The following is a 22,855-nucleotide window of genomic DNA, read 5'->3' as shown; positions in this document are numbered from 1 at the left end:
AGTCTTGTTTAACATAACTTGTTTAATTGGAATGAAAAAAAAAAAAAAATTAACGCTATTTTATCATGCAGTTCTTTATTTGATAAATACAAACATCACGAAAGTTAAAGAAGCTGTTTCAGCATTGTCCATCAAAATTGAACTAAAGCCTATTTACAATATAGCGTCTGGGCACTTGTGGACTATTTGCAGGAGTAATAAAAGGAATTTTACCTAGACACAACTCGTTATTTTTTAAAAAAAAATGGCAATAAAAATAATTAGAAAGCACCTCAAAAAGAGAACAATCAATTTGAACAAGATTTTTATTTTATATTTTTAGGATTGATGAAAAGATAAGACACGTTTTAATTTCTTTGTGAATGATTTTCCTTTACCTGATATCTTGGAAGATTGTCTTCTCATACTAGTGATTGAAAAATCGTCACTGGTGGACGGAGTCAGCTTTTTTTCGAGAAATAAACTCGTCCTTCTTCCCAAGTTTCGCACAGAGTCATCGGTGATGCTTGATTTTGCTTTATGGAGTATACGTTTGGGAGAGAATTTGTTGGGCGTGGAAGGGGGCGTGGGTAATTGATCAATAATATGTTCGCTATCCAAATCGGAAGAAAGGTCGTCGTCATAATAGTCACGGTCATGCTGCTGCTGCTGCTGCTGATTTTGTTGCGGATGCTGTCTTGATTGAATGAGGGGTAAATTGTAAGGGTGGAATGATGTTTCATGAGACATGGCCGGGAGAGTTCTTTCAAATAGGTTAGTGCTGCTACTGGAGCATGAGTTATCACCTGTGATGGAAGGCGGTGGAGTCGTTGCCTTGGTTACTGGGTATTGTTCCGTAGGTGCGGCCGTTACCACGAGTAACGACTCTCGGAAGAGACGCTCTTCGTGTAAGCGTTCCTGTTCAAGACGCTCTTCTTCTAGACGAAACCTTGTTTGTTTGTCTTCTTCTTCTTGACGGTCTTGCAGAATCTTTCTTTGTCTCTCAAACCTAATCTTGTCGCGCTGTTCTTCTTCCTTTTGTCTTTCTCTCTTCATTCTTTGAAGTTGTTCCTCTTGCTCTAATTTCTGTCGCTCCAATTGAAGGGTTTCTAATTCCTTTTCCCTTTTTTGCCGTTCCTGTGTTATCAGGAACAGATCTTGTTCGTTTTTTAGACGCTCTTGTTTTAAGCGCTCGTGTTCATCATCAATGCATTGCTGATCTTGTAATACTTGCTCTTTTCGTTCAGATTTTTTTAATGATTCTAAAATGTCTTTTGGCGGTGCCTGCGGTAAGGAAGCATCGGGTATCGATGCTATTATTTGATTAATAAAAATGTCAGAAGGAGTTAATTTTTAAAAAAAAGGGGAGAAATAAAAGAATTAATTATTAATTACCATTGTCTATTGTAGCCACAGTTTCTTGTTGTACAGAATTATTTGATGTTTCGCGAACAATCACGTTTGACGGACGAGACCATACCCTTTGAAGGTACAAAATGGAAGAGACTCTTAACATGCGCAGTTTTCTTTTTTTTTTAGAAAAAAAAAAAGAAAAAGTAAAAGAGAAAGGGAAGAGAGATGAGATCAGGGAGAAGAAAGGGTATAAACAAAAATGAATCTTTCAGGGGTGACTTTGTGTGTGTGTCACGTATAGACACAAAGGTAGAGTCAAATATGTACCTAGCATGACCTCCTTTTTGGGCGTATCTTGGGCCCATCATGAAAATATAATGGGGAAAAAGGGTGCAAAAGAAGACTCCCTTTTTATTTTGTCAATATTTGTGTCATTCATTTTATTTTACTCTTTGGTAATTGGTCTATCATAAACAGACAAACAACCTATCGCGCAGTAATTAAAAAAAACATGTGCCATAAAGAAAAATACTTGAAGTGATCTACATAATAAAATTTCGTGTGATTTAGTTCAGGTTCAACAAAAAAAAAGTAAAAGAAAAAAACATTATATATGTATATTTTTTTTTTTTTGCCCTTTATATGCTGATAGAATCAAGGAGGGAGAGCATCGACAGTCACCATTCTTGACATTGGTTTTAACAATCGTTAAAGCATAAAGGGGAGTTTAATCACTATGCTCATCATCCATCCCATAACGGAGTTCACATAACGCGTGACCTTTCTTTCTTTTTTTTTTCGGCTCAACACCTTTAACCTTTTTTTGTAAATAACAACCATGGACAATGAGAGCAATGAGATCCCTTACTACGAGACACCTCCAAGTTACGAAGAGTTTTTGCAGAATCATTTGATTCCCAATGTACCAGCTGTCATCGGGCCAAAGTTAACCGAACATTGGGAGTCGAGAAAGCATTGGGTGGTGCCAACAGGGTCAGTAGACGGACCAAAATACAAACCCAACTATGGTTATTTACGAGACCGGTTCGGCACAGCAAAAGGACAAGTAGCACGTTGTAATAAACGTCACTTTACAGACCAAGTCAGAAAAGAAACGTCTTTCAAGGACTTTGTAGATCTATGGGAGGCAGATGACGGCAAAGAATCCCTGTACTATTTAAAGGACTGTCATTTAGCAAAGACATTCCCGCAAGATATATTTTATACAGTTCCTGATATATTCCAAGGTAAAAAAAAAAAAAAAAAAAAAAAAAAAAAAAAAAAAAAATAGAGATATCACAGATGAATAGAGGTATGTATGATTAACTTTCCAAAGATGATTGGTTAAACGAGTACTGGAATCAAACAAGCGATGATGACTATAAATTTTCTTATATGGGAGGTGACACAACATTTACACCACTTCATGCAGATGTGTATCGATCCTATTCTTGGTCTAGTAACATTTGTGGCATAAAGAAATGGACGTTTTTCCCACCCAATCAAGAAGAGTTATTCATGGACAAATACGGCAACATGGTGTATGACATTCGTAGAGTGCGCACGGAAGATTTCCCCAAGTTTGAGCAGGCCAAGCGCATCATCTTGTACCAAAAGGATGGTGAAACTGTGTTTGTGCCTTCTGGATGGTTTCATCAAGTGGAGAACATTGGTGCAGCTATTTCGATCAATCAAAATTGGGCAAATGCATGTAACTTGAAACACACATTTGGGTCATTAAACAAGGACCTGAATGATTGCACTAGAGCGATTCAGGATATTAAGGATGGTATGAGTCGAGTTGAGTTCATCCAAGAGTGCCAAAATCTATTACTTGTCCATAGTGGTTGGGATTGGAAGACATTTCTGAATATGTTGCACTGTGTTGTAAAGAACCGATCGATTTCATTGGTTCACCCAAACCAACCACCTTTGAAATGGCAAATGGAGCAGATAAACACTGTTTTGGAATTGTGGTCGAACGAACAAGGTGAGGATTTATTCGATTTTTTAAAATCTCATGGCGATGGTGAACTTTATTTAAAATATGTCGAGTTGAAAGAGTACATCTCTAAATTAATTTAACTCTTACACCCGGCTAATAAAATAAACATACACTCACACTCACGCTAAAAAAAACCCCGTTTTTTTTTATTATTATTATAAAAAGAAACGTCTCCTTTTCTTCTCCCCTTTTTTTTTCCTCTTCTCTTTCTCTTTTTCTTTTTTTCTCTCTCTCTCTTTCTTTTAATAATGTCATTTATCTTTACTACAAATTCCCCTAGCACGCCTAGAAAAGAAAAGGTGGCAGACTGGGCAGGTTCTAAAAGAGGTACGAATAAAATAGAGATGTACTGGTATACTATTATAAGGGATGGATCGCTAAAATATACATATATACATGATTATAGCAACGATAACACAAAATAACCCCAAGCAGCAAGATGAGTGGAAAGATGTGTATAGCAATATCAAACAAATGGATCAATTTTATGATGCAACTTTTTATGCATGGCTGAAATCAGAAGAGAACGTACTAGTCACATCAATTTATCTGCATAGAATTGCCAATGAATATCCACTAGAGAGAATTGTCAATGCCTTGGAATGGCTTACAACAGATTGGCGATGGGAAAGTACAAGTATTCTGGTTCGACATGTGACTGTAGATTGGTGTGATGATAAAGGTGATATGAAACGAGCCAATTTATTAAGACACCTAACCAGTCAATGGGCCACTCACTATACGGCCACACTCATCTCCACTGTACTCATGTCCTGCCCTTATTCGAATTGTGTCATCTTGAAGCGTGAACGTTTTTTAAGGGAATTCACTAAAAACTGGGATTTTTCTAAACTATCCGAGTTCTTTATGTTCCTGAGAAGTAGAGCTAATATCGATTACAAATTCAAGTGTATCATGCTTCAAGAGGCTGCAAGAAGAGATGTATCTATCATGAAAGAAACAATACATCATCCTACTAATCATCATAGAAGAACATCCAGCAATGACTTTCAACGTCTTAAAGAGGATGATCATCTCTCCTCTTCTTCTTCCACGACAACCTCCAGATATCACCATCCCCACCACCATCATCATCATCATACTTCTGCTTCTACCCTCACAATGACGACCACTACTTCTACTACTACTACATCAACAAGTTCCGATAATTTAATTCCTTCTCCTTCATCTTCTTCATCAAACAATGATAAGAAAAGAATCACTGTGATATAATAATAATAAATCTATTCTTTCTTTCTTAAACAATCATTATTGGGGTATGACAGCACACGAGGGTCACTGGTGTAACTTGCGCTTCTTCCATTACCATATTTCTTTGTATACTACTACACCATTCAGGGCCACACTTGTGATGATAGTAATTTAACGTTGTGTTTCAAATAACCTTTTTCTTTTCTTGCACTTTTCCACTCTTCTTTTTTTTTTTGTTTCTTTACTTTTTGTTGCTTCATTGCAATCATGTATTCAACTTACCAACCTGGTCTATCACGACTACTACCACCACCACCACTACCACCAGCACCAGCACCGACAAACTATCAGTCAGCGCCTTCACACAAGACAACATTATGGTAATTTTTATACAACCTATAACTTCTATATACTGACTGATTCGAGTAGGATGGGAGAACTCGAACCATGGATGGATGAAGGGTACATTCAAAGACTTTGGTTAAACCTGAATGCACAAGTGGCTGTGAAAGTGATTCGAGATAAAACCACCTTGTAAAGTTGTTTGAATTCTATTTTGTGAAAAACTCGTTTTTTTTTTAATAAGAATTATAAATAGTACAAGCTCCGGGTATGCTTTTGTCGATTTTGGATCCATATCAGCTGCTCAATGTGCACTTGATATGTTCAACGGAGAAATGATTCCTAATACATCATGTATAATCAAATTGAATTGGGCTTCAGGAGGTGGTCTTGTTGATCGAAAGTAAATTAAGGCGTTAAAAAATTTATTACAATGCATCTCTTTTTAAAACTCTTTTTTTTTTACATAGGGAGGATAGACAACCTGAGTATTCAGTGTTTCTTGGTGATTTGAGCTCTGAATGCTCTGAACAAATATTACTAGTAAATGTGGAATGCAGAGCACTTTTTTTTTTCTATTTATATTTTACTCACATACACACATTAGAGCATATTTCAGAATCGTTATCGATCATGTAAATCAGCTAAAATAATGACAGATCCACGCACGGGTCTGACTCGAGGTTATGGTTTTGTTCGATTTAGTTCACAGTTGGATCAGCATCAAGCCATGAACGAAATGCAGGGATTTGTCATTGGCAACAGACCTATTCGTGTCTCCTTGGCAACACCAAAGACAAACAGTACACATCAGCATGAATGTCTTTCTCCTACCACCACTTCCTCTCTATTAATATCACAGCCGTTGGCACCGCCACAACCACCATTAATACCATCACACCAAAACACCACTGTATTTGTGGGTGGTTTATCATGTCCGCTACAAGAAGACGAATTGAAATCATATTTTAGTATCTTTGGAGAAATCGTGTATGTCAAGATCCCACCTGGGAAAGGGTGTGGATTTGTTCAATTTGTTTCGAGACAGTCAGCAGAAATGGCCATTGATCAAATGAATGGCTACCAAATTGGCTCTTCTCGAATTCGACTTTCATGGGGTAGATCACAAAACCAACCTGCTGCTGTTGCTGCTGCTGCTGCTACTTTACCCGAAGAGATAACAATGCATGGTGGTAAAATGCATCCATTTGACGAGGATCGAGGATTTATGACTGTATTTGATCAATCTCATTACCCAAGCTATATAACCAATATGAGTTCTTCATCCATTATGCCTGACTCCACGACTGCTCCTTTATGGTCATCCGATTATCATACCTTTGCTCAATATATTTGATTGTTTCACTTATACCCCAACCCCCCTTATTATAATTATTATCATCATCATATGTAACTTGCTGCACAATGTGCCCTTTTATTTACTTTTTTTTTCTAAATTACACATTATTATTTTTTTATTAATATTACTTATTACCTAACTTTAAATACATATTCTATTATACTACATGAGCACTTTACTAAACATGCCTTCTCCAACAATCTCTTCCAAGCCTTGTCCCAAACACTGATACTTTACAAAATCACGTACTTGCTCTGTAGTCATACCCGCTACCCTCACAAGAACACCCCTTCCCTTTAAGATAGGACTAACCGACCATAGGACTTGACGATCTTCTTTCGATTTGAGTGTCAATGGCATCAAACGCATCTGTTCTGATTTTCTCTGGATTCCTTCTACCGACTTGGTTAAAGGGCTATCGATGCTTGAAATCATGATTAATGTAGCAAAACATGTGTAAGGCTGTAAGCGAGATGCATAAGATGTATCCTCTCCTTCTTTTCGCATATAGTCTTCATCCTCCAATACCATCGCATCCTTGATCACTAATTTTTGTCCTACACGAATATCAATGCGACTGGAATAATGTCGAAACGACCAGTTTTCACCGCGAGTTATCCTTCCACTCGTGAACCAATCCAATAGTACCAATTGCGATGTATCGTCCTGGAGTTTAAACTCTTGTCTCGATTGAAACGATGCGTCTCGAAAACAAGTGACGGGATCCGGGATCACTAATAAAGTAGCTTCATTTTCTACCACAGACACAATAGTCTGAACAGAAGGCTCAATCACGGGCGCTGGTTTAGGTTGCGATACAAAGAGGTTGCTGATGGCAGCTGGTAAGGAAGGTAAAAGATTGGAGAATTTAATCGTGGTCTCCTGTTGGTCGTTTAGTGAGGCCAACCAGAGCCGCTGGTGAACACGGTCCTTAAAAATCTTTGTATTTCCTTGAGTCATGAGTAGCAGGACCGCACGCGTTTCAATACGCATGTCAATATTGAACTTGTCACCACTAATGACACCTCCTCCATAACTCATCATGTACACAACCGCAAGTCGATCGGCATGGCCAGTGGTTGGAATAAACTTTAAAGGGTATTGAGCATGGATGCGCTCGAATTTGGTGCGATCATTGTAGCAATGACAAACGAGAATACCTTTTCCTGGTTCGTTTTCAGCAGTGGTTGCAAATTGCTTCATTAGAGAAAAAGTTAAAGACGAGGAGAGAGAGAGAGAGAAGAAATTAGCCTTTTCGTCTTTTTGATAATAACGATAAAGGGAACGCGGTTTTAAAAAGGGGTTCGCTAATCTTTGGTGTTACGCGTAGATATGGATTTTGTGTGTGCGTAAATTCAGGTCCTTCAAGCATTTCCGAGGGGTTTACAATAGTTTAAGTCACTGGATCCTTTGGCTGGTTTTGGATCTTTTAATGATACATTCATGCCTCCTCCTACAAGTTTCCTTTTACGTTTTCCCTCCAAATTCTGGGTTATTCGCCTCCATCTTTACTATTTTACCGCATCTCTATTGTTTTACCCACATCTGTTATCAAAATCTGGGTATCCGCTAGAGATATCCTGAATGCAAGACGTTTGTTTTTGCCATCGCTTTCTTCATTTGTATCCCCTGAGCAAAAGTGCCTTATGCGGTAAAATGATATTAAAAAGTGCGAATAGACCGTTTCACTCTCATGTGTCATTTTGAAGTACAGAATGCTTTGACGGGGTGAGACGGGAGAAAATCACAACGTCATTCTCTTATTAGCGCCGATGGGAAAGGATATTCCATTTTTCTTTCTTTCTTCCCAACAAATAAAAACAAGATGACAGAAACTTCCTATATCGTAGACGTCTATACAACTCCAGATCACTACAGACATATTGTTTCCTACTTTCGACAAAACCGACACATCTTTAAACTTTATTTTAACGGAAACCAGGATGGATCCCCCATTTCGTCCGAACAAACACGTCCTATGCTTCAATCCTTAAAGGAAGATGGTATCATCCCCCCTTCCTGGAAGCATAACGATCTTGATCGCTGTCTCAAGGAATTCATGCAAAAATATAGAAAGCTCGCCGTAGCAAGAACAAAGCGTACATTCAAGGTAAACGCATCGGATTTGAAAAAAGGTATCACCACCACCGACGATAAACTAGACTACCTCATTCCCGATTTCTATCAAATGCTCGAATTACAAGGCCTCTGCGTAACCAAAGTAGTTGCCTTTCATGGTGCACCCACGGGGACTATTTATACCTATCCGAACGGCAAAGATGACTATCCTTGGGGTAAAGAAGTAACTGAATCTATGTTGCGTCAGGCTCAGGCTCGTAAGATGGTGGACATCCCAACCACTGATCGTATAAGACCATCCATCGATCCAGCCACAGGTCAATTAAGACCCCCAACCAGAACCCCAACCACCACCACCACAACAACATCGCAACGCGCCAGACCTGAGGCTGACACCGAAAATGAATCATGGGCTAACCAATTGGCAAGAGCTAAAAGAGCCAGACCTGTCGATGAAGGTCCCATGGAGGAAACCATGTCGGATTACAGTTACAAGTTGGAGCTGGTTAAATTGACTTTGGAGGCTTTTAAAAACAAGACATTTGGTGATGTGTCGTTGGACGAGGTGACAAATAAAGTTCGTCGTATCAGTAAAGCGTTTGACGAGGACTGGTAAAAAAAAAAAAAGAATAAATTATACAGAGTTTTTTTTTTTTTTTTTTTTTTTTTTCTGAAAGTGGTGATCCTTTCTAAGGGTGTGGCAATAGCTTTTTTAAATATTTGGTGAACCATTGAGGTGGTATGGATATACGAATCGAATGTGTAATATGTTTCTTTTGGATAGTGATGGGTAAAATCACTGTTAAAAAAAAGTATAGAAATAAAGCATTTTTTTTTCTTGGACATAAGAAAAAAAAAATCCAATTGGCTATCGTAAAACATTACATTTGACAGGTGCCCGATTGTATAATGCGCAATTATGAAAGATAAAGCGACAGCAGTGAATTGGAAAAGTAACAACTCACTGGGAATTTATATGACCGCTGCCCAAAAAAAAAAAGTACCAGTTATCATAATTTTTTTTTTTTTTAGTTTCGTTCACTTTTTTTATTCATTTACACAACAAATGGTGGCCGATTCAGACAACATTAAACAACTCAATTCATACTTGAACTTCAAATCTCGTATAAAGATTACAGATGGAAGAACATTTATTGGAACCTTTGTTTGTATCGATAAGCAAAAGAATATTATCCTTGCACACACTGAAGAATTCCGTGGCTGTAAGATTCTTTGTTTATCCACTTCTCCACACTTTGGCCACTGACAATTTTTTTTATACACTTACAGCTGAAAAAAGGATGGTTGGTCTTGTCATGATTCCCGGTAAACATCTAGTTAAAATCGAAACAGAAGACTTGGACGTGCCCAATTCAATGTACACTTAATAATAAATTATACCCCCAATCATCCCTTGTAATATATATACAATTATCTTTGTTTATTGATATTTATTGATCATCTTTATGCTCTTGTATTAAGTGGGACCAAGGATCTTTAGTAATGGTAGGTGAATAATAGGCTGAAAATCTTGCTTCGATCGCCTCTGGAGAATAATCAACGTCTGTATATTGTTTACTATAATGATTATTGTTATGAAATCCTCCTCCTCCTCTTCCTCTTCCGCCTCTGTTAAACCCACCACGGTTTCCACCGCGACCTCTTCCACGACCACCACCTCGTCCCCCTCCGAATGAATGGAATGGTTGTTCAGACATGTTTTTCGTTGATTATGAAAAAAATTGAAAAAACAACAATTTTCGGAGAGGCAGCGCACTTCACATTAAAAAAAAAAGTGCCATTGAAACTGCGCTAAATGACACTCATGCCTTTTACTTCTTAAGAGCAGTTACCTTTCATCATTATAGTCGCCATGATGCGATTGGGGCAATGGATTAATTTTTTTAATAGAAGGGGTATTTAATAATGAAAAAAAAAGGAAAAAATCCCTAAAGATATCTAATTCAAGAGGATGCAAAAATGTCCAGACAAAATTAATTTTATTTTCTTAGTTTCTTTTTAAGTGATGGTTGCTCAATAGTCATTGGAAAGGTTCTTCTGACTCTGGCATCACGTGGGTATAAGGGCGTCAGTGATGAGGGAAAGGACGACAGTGATGAGGACAAGGACGACGCCTTTGTGCATTCTTCTATACTAGAACTACACTTGATTATAATCTTAACAGAGGACCTTTGATTATTGGTGATTTTTAGAACTTCTGCATTGATTAGTTGATCTTGACATTCAGTTGTAACAGTGACTCCAATACGCGTGATTTGAAGACTGATCGTGAAGTGAATTACTCTCCCATCTATCCCACCTATAGACGGCATGATAATTTTCGCTTCCATTATTTTAACATGACTCTCAGTAACGTATCTTTTGTTAGCATCTTCTTTAGAGTTACAGGCAAAGATTGCTTATATAAAAATTAGCCAGTCGTGAGGGTTTGATTATAATTATTACAAGTACCTATTACTGCAGCGTTGGGATATGAAACATATACATCTTTTTGATATACTGTTTGTTCCTTGCCTTTTAAAGATTCACCTCTTTTTACGAAATACTCTATGCGGTTTTTTTCAAAATTCCGATCACCATTGGGACCTTTCACTCTCCTCTTACTTGAATCTGTCAAGTTTCTATCAAATGGTGCCTGTACTTCTAATCCAAGGGATTGTGTGGCAGTTTGTTTTGATATTTTACGGGGATTTAGAGCGTAATATACTGCGCCGTAAGAAATAGCCCCAACACTTTCGATAGGAAAGTTAACATGACACACACCCTTATACCTGTCTTTGATGCGCTGTTGCAGGTATAAGGATTGGGAAAAGCCACCGATCATCAGAATTGCGTCTATTCGTCTGTCTAATTTTTTTGCTTGGTTTAACTGGTCATCGATAAGGTAAAAAATACGATCAATTACAGGGTCGAATATTTTCTCTTTCATATCTTGGTTCTTCATTTTCAGCGTTCTATTCCCATTAGTCATTCTATAGGTAGAATCGCCGGTAAAATTTCTAATCCCCTTTGCGGGCAAATTGATGCAGTAGTAAGAGCCGCCTCGCAAATTAGGCATAAAGCGAAGCTACGTTATTAAAAATCAATCAGGAAGAGCTATATCTACATAATGAATTATATGTTACCTTGTAATTTTCCACAAAGTCTTTCATAATATCGTCAAGAGGTACATTTTCTTTGTTCATATCTACTCCAAAGCTCTTATAAAATTCAAGGAGATAATTTCTAAATCTTAAGTCAAGACAAGTTGAGCCGCAGATATCACCAATACCGTCACCAATTTGACAAATCATCGGGTCTGTGGTAGGCGTATCGCCATCTTTCTTGTTCAGTTGTAAATTAAATGTGGCCAGATCTACAGTTCCTCCACCAGCATCACATACAATAAAGTGTGCATCGTTCGGCTCTTCATCCCTTTTTTCAAAATATTCGATCATTCTCTTCATATAAAACAATGCTGCTGCCTCAGGTTCACTGATTATAAGAAGCTGGTTGACATCATTTTTTTTAATCATTGTAGCTTTAATTGCAGCTTGCGCCATGGTATTGCGGGCTAATGAATTCCACATAGCAGGTACAGTAATCACATATCTAATCTTGTATTTTACCTTAAGCCTTGCCTCGTTATAGTGATAAACATTATCATTCGTTTCTTTAGCAACGATGTACTCAAAGACATGCTTTTGGAACACTTGAAGATAATCAGCAATAATGCGGACTGCACACACTTCGTTTTCCGGGTTTCCGTCACCAACAAATCCTCCTTGTCCTTTCGGTTCTTCCAAAGATTCCGGACATAAAAACAGTTTAAAGTGTTCTAGAAGGTTGCGATCTTTATGACGCTTAGCTTGAATTCTTGCTTCTTCACCCCAATATATGGGCTTCATTCTTTTATCGTACATTAATAAAGTCGGGCTCTTTCCAAAATGTTTTGTATTGCCTCCTGGCCTGCAATCATCAATTAAAGTATTGTTAGATTTTTATAAACCCTTGTATTTTTATATTACCAATCCACTTTTTTGGTCTTAAATTTTTTTTTATCCACAGGCTTTCCATTTTTGTCTCTAAGTTGAACATAAGAACATCCAGAAAAAGTGGTACCAAAATCTAAAAGCAAAAAGAAGCCTAAGTTATGTCTAGAATCTCTTTTTTTATATTCTTATTACTAACCAATTCCAACAATAAAGTCATAAGCATCATTTTCATTGTTTCTATCACCAGAATTACACAATAATGTTTCTCGTAATGAGAGTCTTCTATCAGAGAATTGGAATGTGTGTTTATTATAAAGAGAGGAGAAGGGCGTTTGAGACTTGTAGGTGCTTAGTCTTGAAGAGACAGCGCCCGAGGAAACCCTTTCAATTGAATCTTTAACAATAGAATGATGATACTTCAACTTACCCCTATTTCTGATTATAAGATTTTTAATAAAGTTTCCATTGACCCCATAACTTCCAGAGAAAAACATTTTGCATTGACGATAAGTTTCATCAATTTCTGATACAAATTCCGCTAAGCTTTCGATGAATGGTTCTAAGACGATACGATTTAGATCTTCATACGTAAAATTAATAGGATTCCCATCAATATCCTCTTGTGAGATGGCAGTCTCTGTCTTGATGTCTGTATGAAATCCATACTAGTAAAAAAAAATAGTTTAGATAGAGAAAAATAAATAAAATGCAAATATTATAGGTATTTACCTTGGCGTTTTCGGAAAACGTCTGAACAAATTGATCAATGAGTGAATGATTTATATTTAACTTCGTCATATTTTTTAACAAATATATTTTGAACTTGATGCCTAGATTTATTGAGATTTTTACGATGTTATCACAAACATTTGTAATAGTACTAAGGGATTCCGTGGAAGCCGCATGAATCTTTGCTATTCCAATAGATATATCACCTAAATCAACAACAAAATAATCTTGGTCCTGTTGAATTCCGGTTGTGTTTCTGTCAAGGGAAAGTTGATAATGAGCTATAGCGACAGCTTTGATGGCAAATGAAAGTCGGCGCTCAGCTTCAGACTCCTCGATAATTCCTGCCTCAATAAAGCAGTCTTTCATAAATTCTTGTCGATCGGTTGGACAAACGAGGCAATAACAAACAGTTTTAATGTCTTCATCAATAAACTCTTCGTTAACAAACTCTTGGAAGTGCTCATTTTTTACAAGTTTGTCATGGACCTGTAACCTTTTGAGAGCAATTTGAATAAAATATTTCAAATAGTCAATCATAACTTTTTTAACGGTTAAACCATCCATCAGTTCACCAAGCTTTTCATTTGAAGCATCAATGTCTACAAGATATTGACTGATCTTATCTATGTAAACACCTGTACCACCGACAGACACAGGTTTAATACCGCATAATGGGGAATCATTCTCATTTTTCAGGTACAGAATTGAAGAATGGAATTTTTGAGAGATTCTCTTGGAATCGTCCCTATGTAAAGCCTTTAATAATCTTTATAGACGTAACATATTATTTTAAAATGTAAGATACCAAGATGAAACGGTAATAATATTTGATGGGTCGTTTACATGAGCTATCGAGACCCCTGAAGCAGTAGTCCCTAAATCTGTTGTATAAAATGTTATAATATTTGATTGGGTAGCCGAATTTTTGCTACTAACCTATTCCGACAATGTATTCTATCGGATTTAAAGTAATCATGCTTTTAGAAGAAAATAAAAATGAGAAGAAGTAGAAAAAGGAATATCAAAAAGCCTAAATTATACATATCATTCTGCGGTCCTGTCATAGGTCAGACACTTTGATGTCGCACACAATTATGTATTACAATGACTCAGCCAAATAATAGATGAAGCCAAATGGTTAAGGAAAAAAAAAGTACGTAGAAAAGAAAAAAACGTAGGTGTAGACATTCTCCTCTTTAAACCAAACAACCAAAAATGTTGTGGTATTTAGCCATATTATACCGTAGTCGAATTAGGTTACACGATCACAACCCACAACAATTGACATTATTGTGACTACTAATAACCTCATATAAAAGCAGAAATTAACTATTCAACTAGACGGATCCTCCTTATCTTTTTATTATTATAAAAAAAACAATAAAGTTATCAAAAGTTTCATTTTATTTCTTGACCCATAATTATCACAAATGTCACACTTTTTAAAATCTCGTAAAAAAAATGGAAAATTATGTAACCAGCTTATCAACTTTACACATGAGGACTCTTATAAGGAATTATCTTACAAGGCGCAGATCTAACAATGAGTAATTGCCTATGTGTTTGTGAGCAATATGAAATAACTAAATTATGCTAAACGGGCCTCTTAGGGACAATCAGGGTGCGCGTAGTCGTAATGTTAGTTTATGGTACTTTAATAGACACCAAGAGGTCAATATAACTTATCGTCTTGAACTGAATACAATTTATTACAAACAACATATGGTAAACCAGTATGTGTGAGTTATAGTTTATTTTCAGCTTCTCATTTGGCCTTTACCTTAATAATTTAGTGGAAGATTAAAATCAAACGAGCTTAAAGGCGAAAGAGTGACGAAAGAATTGTCAAAACAAGTATAAATCATTCAATATATATTTATTCGTAATTATCACATTGTTCTTGATTACATATTCTTGTTTCCAGATCGAAAGGACAGGTAAATCACAGATCTTACGTTGTGACTATGTGCACTTTGGATGTCCCTAAGAAAAGCGTATGCTACATAGTAAAGTAAAAATAACTTACAGACCTAAAAGTACTCCATATGATTACCATCGGAACATAGTGTTGACAGCACTAAAAGTGCTCTTTTCAATCATCTCCGGCGATATTCGTTACATGCAATAACAACTCACTTAGGAGCATAAACTAAAAAGCTATGATCGCCGGAAAAAAAAAAGATTAGCGTCATGGTAGTTGAAATATTCCAAGAAATAAACGGTTAAATTATTTGAGACTAAAACTAGATATCTTTTTATTAAATGAAAAAGGGGATCCTTTTCATAAGAAAGGGTTCAAAAAGATTATTATCCGGGAAGATCAGATGGGAGCGTGGATTGGAAGTAGACATTAATATCTTGATCAGTTAATGCTCTATGTTTCAGATAGTCTGGATATATACTGTGTATATATCAGTAGTAAAGGCGTGCGTGAAGAATAACTCACCTCGGCAATGCTACTAATTGTCGTGCCAGTCGTATACCATACCACACTCTATTAACATACGCTTCCAGTGATACAGCAAGTCGCGATAATATCGTTACATGCAATAACACCTCACTTGGGAACATACACTGGAAAGCAATGATCGCCAGTATATTCCCTTGTCATAGAATGAGCATAGTTTTGGAAATCTGTTAAAAAAAAAAGATTAGCGTCATAGTAGTAAAGGCGTGTGTGTAGAATAACTCACCTTTGGTAAGGCCAATAATTGTCGAGCCAGTCGTATACCATACCATACTCTAATAACATGCGCTTCCAGTGATACAGCAAGTCGCGATAATATCGTTACATGCAATAACACCTCACTTGGGAACATGTACTGGAAAGCAATGATCGCCAGTATAGTCCCTTGTCATAGAATAAGCACAGTTTTGGAAATCTGATAAAAAAGAAGATTAGCGTCATGGTAGTAAAGGCGTGTGTGTAGAATAACTCACCTTCGGTAATGCCAATAATTGTCGTGCCAGTCGTATACCATACCACACTCTATTAACATACGCTTCCAGTGATACAGCAAGTCGCGATAATATCGTTACATGCAATAACACCTCACTTGGGAACATACACTGGAAAGCAATGATCGCCAGTATAGTCCCTTGTCATAAAATGAGCACAATTTTGGAAATCTGATAAAAAAAAAGATTAGCGTCGTGGTAGTAAAGACGTTCGTGAAGAATAACTCACCTTCGGTGAGGCTAATAATTGTCGTGCCATTCGTATACCATACCATACTCTATTAACATACGCTTCCAGTGATACAGCAAGTCGCGATAATATCGTTACATGCAATAACACCTCACTTGGGAACATACACTGGAAAGCAATGATCGCCAGTATAGTCCCTTGTCATAGAATGAGTAAAGTTTCAGCAGCCCATTTTTGATAATAATTGCCGCAAATGTATTTCTTCACTAATTTAAACTTGAACTTGGATTTGGATTCGCCTAAATGACTAATACTCGTAATAATTCTGCCTGTATTGTACAACTACAAAAACTTAAGAAGAAAAACAGATTAGGGGGATTCATATAAAAAAAAAGTATAATTCTTGTAATCAATAAAAACTTCGGAAATGTCTAGAACTCCGTATTTTCTTCAAACGTATTTTTTTTAGAATCACGTGAAGGTCTACACATAAGTCTTTACGTCGATTGACCTGCCCTATCGTCTAAACTTTATAGGATGATCGATTTTCGTTTTCTATAGAATCTGCTTCACTGTCATTACAAGCTACTAATGGAACGCAGATAGACAATTACCTAATTCTGACTTGCTTGGGAAGTTTTTGCAGACATTATGGATGATGAAACAAACAATGAAATCATTCTGACATAAGCTCTTGTTTATCAGCCTATGAATAAAGCTGGTTCACACACTTTTTTCTTCTCCTTTTCTTTTCCCTTAACATATTTCTTCAATCTTATGAAAGTAACCAAGCATGTTAAAAGGTTAGTTGGTAATGACTCTTGTTTCTTTAAAAAGACACTAAATTAAAAAAGATTTATTGCAATATTGCGGCTGCGGCTAGTCTTTGCTATAGGAGGGTGACCTTCTAAGCAGGGTTCTTGAGTTCTTCGAACTCGCAGCCTGTGAATAACAGGAGCTGCACTGTAAATAGGCGCGATCATACTGGCCTGCTGGCCTTAACCAGAATTCCTGTGTGGTAAAAAAAAATACGTTTGAAAAAAAAATACGGAGGTCTAGACACTTCCAATAAATTGCGTATTATAATTTCGTTTTGCTAATGGAATTTTCTGGATAAGAATTGACAAACTATGTTAGAGAGACTGATTCTCCTTCATTCAAGGAATTTATTAGCTCTAATTCTATGAATATCGCGCGTTGGTCAGCCGACAGCAATGTTGAAGCAGCTGACCTTTATTCTACGTGGCGTCGAAGATTTGCTCTTTCGCTAAAGGATTTCCAAAAACTTGATAGTGCTTCAACGAGGTAAAAGTATATAATTAGGATATGTAATAAGTGTTTAACCTTTGCTTCGTAGTAAAAGATACGATGAAAAGCACTGGGTTCAAATCGCCAAAATGGCGAAGACACTGGTAAAGTCCAAAACCTAGCTATGCGAACTACAGCTAATATTTCCTTAATCTTTCACTTATACAGGCTGAGGCTTCTTTTGTCACCAGAATCGAGATGTTGGAAGCAATGATAGCTGCTGCACCAACTTCGTCCAGTATCTTAAAACAACTACTCGTCAGCCAAAAGGACGAGCATACACAGCAGCAAACTCAAGAGCAAGACGTACGACGAGAGAAAGGAAAAGAAGTCGAACAAAAGTTACAACAGCAGCAATCTTCTGAAGAACGTCAGTACAAAGATGTAGTGTTCGGAATGAAGATCGAAACTCTCGAGTGAGCTTCGATCGTGTTCCAGTCGAAACTCGCTCGAATGCGTTTTTTCGAAGATCGAACTCGCGCGAGTTTTTGTAAATTCAGCTCGGTTACATTATCGAGTGCTCGAGTTCAAAAACTCGGTTCGAGCTTTTTTCGAACTTGCGCAAGATCGGTGCAAGCTTGAAAAGTTTTAATACTTGGAGGGCGTATATACTTGCCAGGACATAAGAAGGTAAATGCGAGTATCGGTTTTAATCTTTTGAGCTACTAATTTTTTTTTTTTTTTTTTTGGCTTTTTTCTAGGCTGGGAATTTCAAGGATTGCAAATACAATCAATCCAACAATCAGAAACTTGATTCTCAACAATCTTGATGATAATGAGAAACAAGTTTTTTATGAAAAATGCTCTGAATCTCCTTTATCAAGCTTAGAACCAGACATTTCTACTACAATTGATAGTATTCTAAAAGCTGATGAATCCGGCCAGCCAAAATTGTACTCAATGGAAGATATGGATGACTTGTTGGATCAGATACAGACCAAGAAGGCCGAATGCAGCAGAAGCAAGCAACGAGATACCCAGCTGTATCAAGTTTTATGTTGTATGGAAATGATGTAAGACTAAAGCTATTAGTATACTTTATTCACTATTCAATTACTTATTTTTACGCGCTAGAATTGAGTCATTTGATTTATGGGATGACGATGATAATGCAAGCGAGATGACCCATTATCGCAGAGTCGCTTCGCTTTTAGACGTTGTCTTTAAAAAAACAGGCATCAGACTTCATGAGTAAGTGTATAACTACTATTTATGATACATAACACATTAAGTTAATCATTTCATACATTTTTACTATTGTTTCAGCGGTGAGACCGGATCCAAGTCTACGAAACTTGAACGAGAAACAAATAAGGCCATTTTCCATACAAAGGATACGTCCCCCACCTATCCAAGAAAGATTGATTTATTATTGAAATGTAATGACGCAAAGACTGATATCGAAATGTCGTCTAATGAATGGAAACGTGCTTCTGTCAGCAAAAATGTCCAACTCATGCAGCAATGCAAAAATTTGAGGATCAATACAGTAATCCTGAAAAACTTGAAAAAATTAGGTGTAAATAAAACATTGTCAATGGATTGGACTGGTAAGAAATATGAATATTGTAACAATGACATTAGCTAGTTATTAACTGCTGCTTAAGGAAATTCTGGTTATATTTATCAGCTGGAGTGGTGCCCAGACCAGGAAGTTTATTTAGCGAGCAATTGTATAATTGTTCAACTGCCCTCAAGTCCATTGCTGTTGTTTGATTTAAAACCCACATTAGAATCATTTTTCGGACTTAAGGTATGTTGAAGACGTTCGGGATAAAGAAAGCTATTATTAATAATTATCTTTAGCTTTCTCTACTTCAGGATGCCAAGATTATCAAAGCCTCTTTACAAGTTCAGAAACAAAAAAAGAATATGCAAGGTGTAGCTGATTCATGTTCGCTGAGTATTAGAACTCCAGCGTCTACTTCTCTTCTGAATTTTTTATCATCACTGTTGAGGATATCATAGATATAATAATAAAGTTAATTGTCACATCACATTAAGGATGGATGATAAATATAAAAGTTAATCATGGATCACACATTACCCCGCTTGTTCTCATCCTACCGTTGGAGTCTGTACACAGGGCACATCCCTGTGGCGAGTAAATTTTTATTCTGCAAAAAGCAATACAATCGAATGGGCCTGGACCATAGAATATTAATAGATCCTGAGCACAAATATTAGTCTTGTCATTTGATGTTATAACTGTTGATCCCTCTGACTAATATTTATATACTCAGTATGGAAGGGTTAAATTTAAAGACATGTTGATTATTTACTATCACCAGATTATTACATCATGATCCAATAAGGCGCTTAATATTCTCCCTAAAACTATCCCATTTCTTTATATAAATATCCATAGTTTTTTCTCATAGAAAAAAAAAACAGATTTAATACGTTTTTTAATTATATTTTTTCGTCCATAATAAAGTGGTATCCAAGTTCTAACAGTATCACTTTTTTGGTTTATTTTATTTTGTTCTCCATGCAACAATCACCTACCTTCTCTCCAGTATCATCACCATATTCACTATCTTCCAACGAAGCATATCCACATGAGCCGTTTGTATGTTTTACTCCAAGGAACAACCGTATTAAGTGAATCCGCTTATTGACAGAGGACGATGATGATGATTTCGATGACCCAAATAATGATATCTATGCCGCTTTTTGAAGTGCATATCCCCAAAGTTTTTTAATCTTTTACGTATTAATTATCCATTGTATAAATTTTATTAAAATGTCAAAGGCAATAAAATTCACTTTCTTTGTGTATCTTACGAACAGGTTGTTTTATACTACTCATGCAAAAATAATATATCTGGCCATGACTCAACTTGGTCAATTGAAAGATATATTGGGCTTTCCAAGAAATATACCGAGCGATCAAACAACTTATTACATATGCTGGAGTTTGTATTTGGGTCTTAATTTTGATGTGTTCAAACGTAAACCAGTTTAATCTTTGTTTACGAATCTTATGATTATTATGAAACCTGTTTATTTGTGGGAAAGTTTATTCTGTTCATTGGAGGTGGATTCTAAAATTTCTTTTTTTGTTCTAGCTTCAATCACAACAATCACAACAAAAAGAAGTAAATTCCCAGAGGTTTTTTAGCAGTGACAAACCAAGTCCAACAATAAGATCACAGGCACCATTTCCATTGTTATCATCATCAGTAGATTCACTGGGCACTGTTTCTGGTAAGGACCATTTCCTACCCAAACATTGGGACTGTTGATTATCGTTAAGAGAGAAAGGGGTTTGAGATTTGCAGGTGTTTAGTCTTGAAGAGACAGCACTCGAGGAAACCATTCCAAATGAATCTTCAATAATAGAGTGACGATACTTCAACTTACCCTCATCTCTGGCTAAAAGATTTTCAATAAAGTATGGTGCATTAACATCATACGTTTCAACGAAAAAAATTTTGCAGTGACCATGAGCTTCATCAGCTTTTGATACAAATTCAGCTATGCTCTCGATAAATGGTTTTAAGACAATTCTGTCTAAGTCTTCATACGTAAACTCAATGGGATTTCCATCAATATCATTATGTGATATAACAGTTTGTGTTGGGGTATACATGTCAAATTTATACTGGTAAAACAGAAAAGTGGTTGAGATAAAGAAAAATAGATATAAATAAAAATATTTACCTTCTTCATTTTTTCGGAAAAGGTCCGGACGAGTTGATCAATGAGTAAATTATCTAATTTTAACGCTGTCATATTTTCTATCAAATAGTCTTTGAACTTGATGCCTAGATTTAGTAAGCCTTGTCTGATATCGTCAGAAATTCCCGTAACAGTACTCAGCAATTCAGTGGAAGCGGCATGAATTCTTGCAATTCCAATAGAGATGTCGCTTATGTCTAAAACAAAATAATACTGATCGTTTTCAATTCCGGTCTCTTTTCTGTCACGGGAAAGTTGGTAATGAGCTATAGCAACAGCTTGGATGACAAATGAAAGTCGGTGCTCAGCTTCAGACGCCTCGATAATTCCTGCCTCGATAAAGCAGTCTTTCATAAATTCTTGTCGATCGGTTGGACAAACGAGGCAATAGCAAACGGTTTTAATATTTTCATCAATGAAATTTTCGTTAACAAAGTCTTGGAAGCGCTCGTTTTTGATAAGTTTGTCTTGGACCTGTAACCTTTTGAGGGCAAGTGGAATAAAATATTTCAAATAGTCAATCATAACTTTTTTAACGGTTAAACCATCCATTAGTTGACTAAGCTTTTCATTTGAAGCATCGATATCAACAAGATATTGAGTGATATTAGCTACATAAACACCTCTATCATTTACATCGTCGTGTTCGATGCCGCATAATGGGGTATTGTTCTCATCTTTCAGGTACAGAACTGATGAAAGAAAATATTTAGAAGATTCCTTCAAATCGTCCCTATCTTAAGCTGTAAGTAGCTATTATAAACGTTGAAAACATCTTAATTCAAAATGTAAAGTACCAGCTTAAAACAGTAATAATATTAAACGGGTCGTTTACATGGGCTATCGAGACCTTTGAGGAGGTAGTTCCTAAATCTGTGAAATAAATTGTCGTAAGATTTATCTGAGCAGTTGAAATAACACCACTAACCTATTCCTACGATGTATTCTATCTGATTCAAACTAGCCATGCCTTTAGGAGATAAAAATGGGGGAAATATTAAAAAAATAATAAAAAGCCTATTATTATATTATCTCGTCCTTCAGTCGGAAGTTGCTCTACGGTGTCGTACATAGCTATGTGCTACCACGACTCAGCCAAATAATGGACGGAGCCAGATTGTTAAGGAAGTTTGAGCAACCCCAGTTTTCTAATGATGTTCGGATGGATTCATCGTGAGGAGACTTTTTTTTTCCTCTTTAGTGCTCGTGTTATGCATATCTGTAGTTTTTCAATGCTTATTAAATCGTTCAGTGCTCCGAAGACCGTAGCATTCTTTGATTGAATTATATAGATGAGAATATAGGTTCTCAATTCGTTTCATATATTTCAAGATTTAATTTCTTTATAATATGCCTTGAGTCATAGATTCATGTTCAGACTTAGGGTTAGTAAAAGCATTATTTCCAGGAACTGTTATCGCACTGGTATCATACTTTATTCTTTTTGGCCAGACAAATGTTTGTAGATGTAAGCAGCTCGTCAACACCAGGTCTTGATTTACACGTAACAGTTGATGGTTCATCCTCCTCGTGTATAGACACCCAGATAAGTAGTTTAATGCATAAATGATTCCTTTAATTCTTTTCTTGTCTTAACTTATTTAAGCCCACGCTAGAGATACTGCAATTTATATAGTCAGTCAAAGATTGAAATCCAC

At 36.5% G+C, this 22,855-nt stretch overlaps 10 protein-coding genes across 10 annotated transcripts; 6 read left to right on the top strand and 4 right to left on the bottom strand.

The window, feature by feature from the left end:
* Nucleotides 1–318: 318 nt before the first annotated feature.
* EV154DRAFT_577427 (uncharacterized protein) lies at nt 319–1,945 on the bottom strand (the record flags this gene model as incomplete). Its single annotated transcript, XM_051606525.1, has 2 exons — nt 1,375–1,945; nt 319–1,292 (listed from the first exon to the last, which is right to left on the bottom strand). The coding sequence occupies exons 1-2, from the start codon at nt 1,493–1,495 to the stop codon at nt 319–321; spliced, it is 1,095 nt and encodes a 364-aa protein (XP_051461091.1). The 5' UTR covers nt 1,496–1,945.
* A 225-nt stretch (nt 1,946–2,170) lies between these two features.
* EV154DRAFT_414610 (uncharacterized protein) lies at nt 2,171–3,417 on the top strand (the record flags this gene model as incomplete). Its single annotated transcript, XM_051595619.1, has 2 exons — nt 2,171–2,579; nt 2,669–3,417. 2 exons carry the CDS (start codon nt 2,171–2,173, stop codon nt 3,415–3,417), a joined length of 1,158 nt encoding a protein of 385 aa, XP_051461090.1.
* A 168-nt stretch (nt 3,418–3,585) lies between these two features.
* Nucleotides 3,586–4,570, top strand: EV154DRAFT_560040 (uncharacterized protein; the record flags this gene model as incomplete). Its single annotated transcript, XM_051605586.1, has 2 exons — nt 3,586–3,664; nt 3,744–4,570. 2 exons carry the CDS (start codon nt 3,586–3,588, stop codon nt 4,568–4,570), a joined length of 906 nt encoding a protein of 301 aa, XP_051461089.1.
* A 123-nt stretch (nt 4,571–4,693) lies between these two features.
* EV154DRAFT_69165 (RRM domain protein) lies at nt 4,694–6,331 on the top strand. The gene is made up of 5 exons (XM_051607737.1): nt 4,694–4,929; nt 4,979–5,083; nt 5,148–5,294; nt 5,362–5,434; nt 5,499–6,331. The coding sequence occupies exons 1-5, from the start codon at nt 4,817–4,819 to the stop codon at nt 6,246–6,248; spliced, it is 1,188 nt and encodes a 395-aa protein (XP_051461088.1). The 5' UTR covers nt 4,694–4,816; the 3' UTR covers nt 6,249–6,331.
* Nucleotides 6,332–6,413: 82 nt separating this feature from the next.
* Nucleotides 6,414–7,859, bottom strand: EV154DRAFT_536461 (urease accessory protein UreD; the record flags this gene model as incomplete). Its single annotated transcript, XM_051604140.1, has 2 exons — nt 6,414–7,367; nt 7,845–7,859. 2 exons carry the CDS (start codon nt 7,857–7,859, stop codon nt 6,414–6,416), a joined length of 969 nt encoding a protein of 322 aa, XP_051461087.1.
* Nucleotides 7,860–8,001: 142 nt separating this feature from the next.
* Nucleotides 8,002–9,174, top strand: EV154DRAFT_497502 (uncharacterized protein). The gene has a single exon (XM_051600276.1). The coding sequence runs from the start codon at nt 8,077–8,079 to the stop codon at nt 8,944–8,946; it is 870 nt and encodes a 289-aa protein (XP_051461086.1). The 5' UTR covers nt 8,002–8,076; the 3' UTR covers nt 8,947–9,174.
* Nucleotides 9,175–9,346: 172 nt separating this feature from the next.
* EV154DRAFT_497498 (uncharacterized protein) lies at nt 9,347–10,198 on the top strand. Its single transcript, XM_051600275.1, has 2 exons — nt 9,347–9,551; nt 9,619–10,198. Exons 1-2 carry the CDS (start codon nt 9,397–9,399, stop codon nt 9,716–9,718), a joined length of 255 nt encoding a protein of 84 aa, XP_051461085.1. The 5' UTR covers nt 9,347–9,396; the 3' UTR covers nt 9,719–10,198.
* A 106-nt stretch (nt 10,199–10,304) lies between these two features.
* Nucleotides 10,305–14,044, bottom strand: EV154DRAFT_599767 (uncharacterized protein). The gene is made up of 10 exons (XM_051607131.1): nt 13,994–14,044; nt 13,863–13,938; nt 13,178–13,802; nt 13,055–13,114; nt 12,522–12,990; nt 12,359–12,458; nt 11,477–12,299; nt 10,956–11,418; nt 10,803–10,898; nt 10,305–10,749 (listed from the first exon to the last, which is right to left on the bottom strand). Exons 1-10 carry the CDS (start codon nt 14,031–14,033, stop codon nt 10,331–10,333), a joined length of 3,171 nt encoding a protein of 1,056 aa, XP_051461084.1. The 5' UTR covers nt 14,034–14,044; the 3' UTR covers nt 10,305–10,330.
* Nucleotides 14,045–18,234: 4,190 nt separating this feature from the next.
* EV154DRAFT_69116 (uncharacterized protein) lies at nt 18,235–19,542 on the top strand. Its single transcript, XM_051607736.1, has 5 exons — nt 18,235–18,513; nt 18,588–18,704; nt 18,780–19,063; nt 19,121–19,266; nt 19,320–19,542. Exons 1-5 carry the CDS (start codon nt 18,464–18,466, stop codon nt 19,479–19,481), a joined length of 759 nt encoding a protein of 252 aa, XP_051461083.1. The 5' UTR covers nt 18,235–18,463; the 3' UTR covers nt 19,482–19,542.
* Nucleotides 19,543–20,483: 941 nt separating this feature from the next.
* EV154DRAFT_548819 (uncharacterized protein) lies at nt 20,484–22,165 on the bottom strand (the record flags this gene model as incomplete). Its single annotated transcript, XM_051604830.1, has 4 exons — nt 20,484–21,120; nt 21,180–21,930; nt 21,995–22,070; nt 22,126–22,165. The coding sequence occupies 4 exons, from the start codon at nt 22,163–22,165 to the stop codon at nt 20,587–20,589; spliced, it is 1,401 nt and encodes a 466-aa protein (XP_051461082.1). The 3' UTR covers nt 20,484–20,586.
* Between the last annotated feature and the right edge of the window lie 690 nt (nt 22,166–22,855).

This window comes from Mucor mucedo (assembly GCF_025094135.1).
Source record: "Mucor mucedo strain NRRL 3635 chromosome Unknown EV154scaffold_15, whole genome shotgun sequence".
Classification (NCBI taxonomy): domain Eukaryota; kingdom Fungi; phylum Mucoromycota; class Mucoromycetes; order Mucorales; family Mucoraceae; genus Mucor; species Mucor mucedo.
This window is presented reverse-complemented; position numbering and strand designations above follow the sequence as displayed.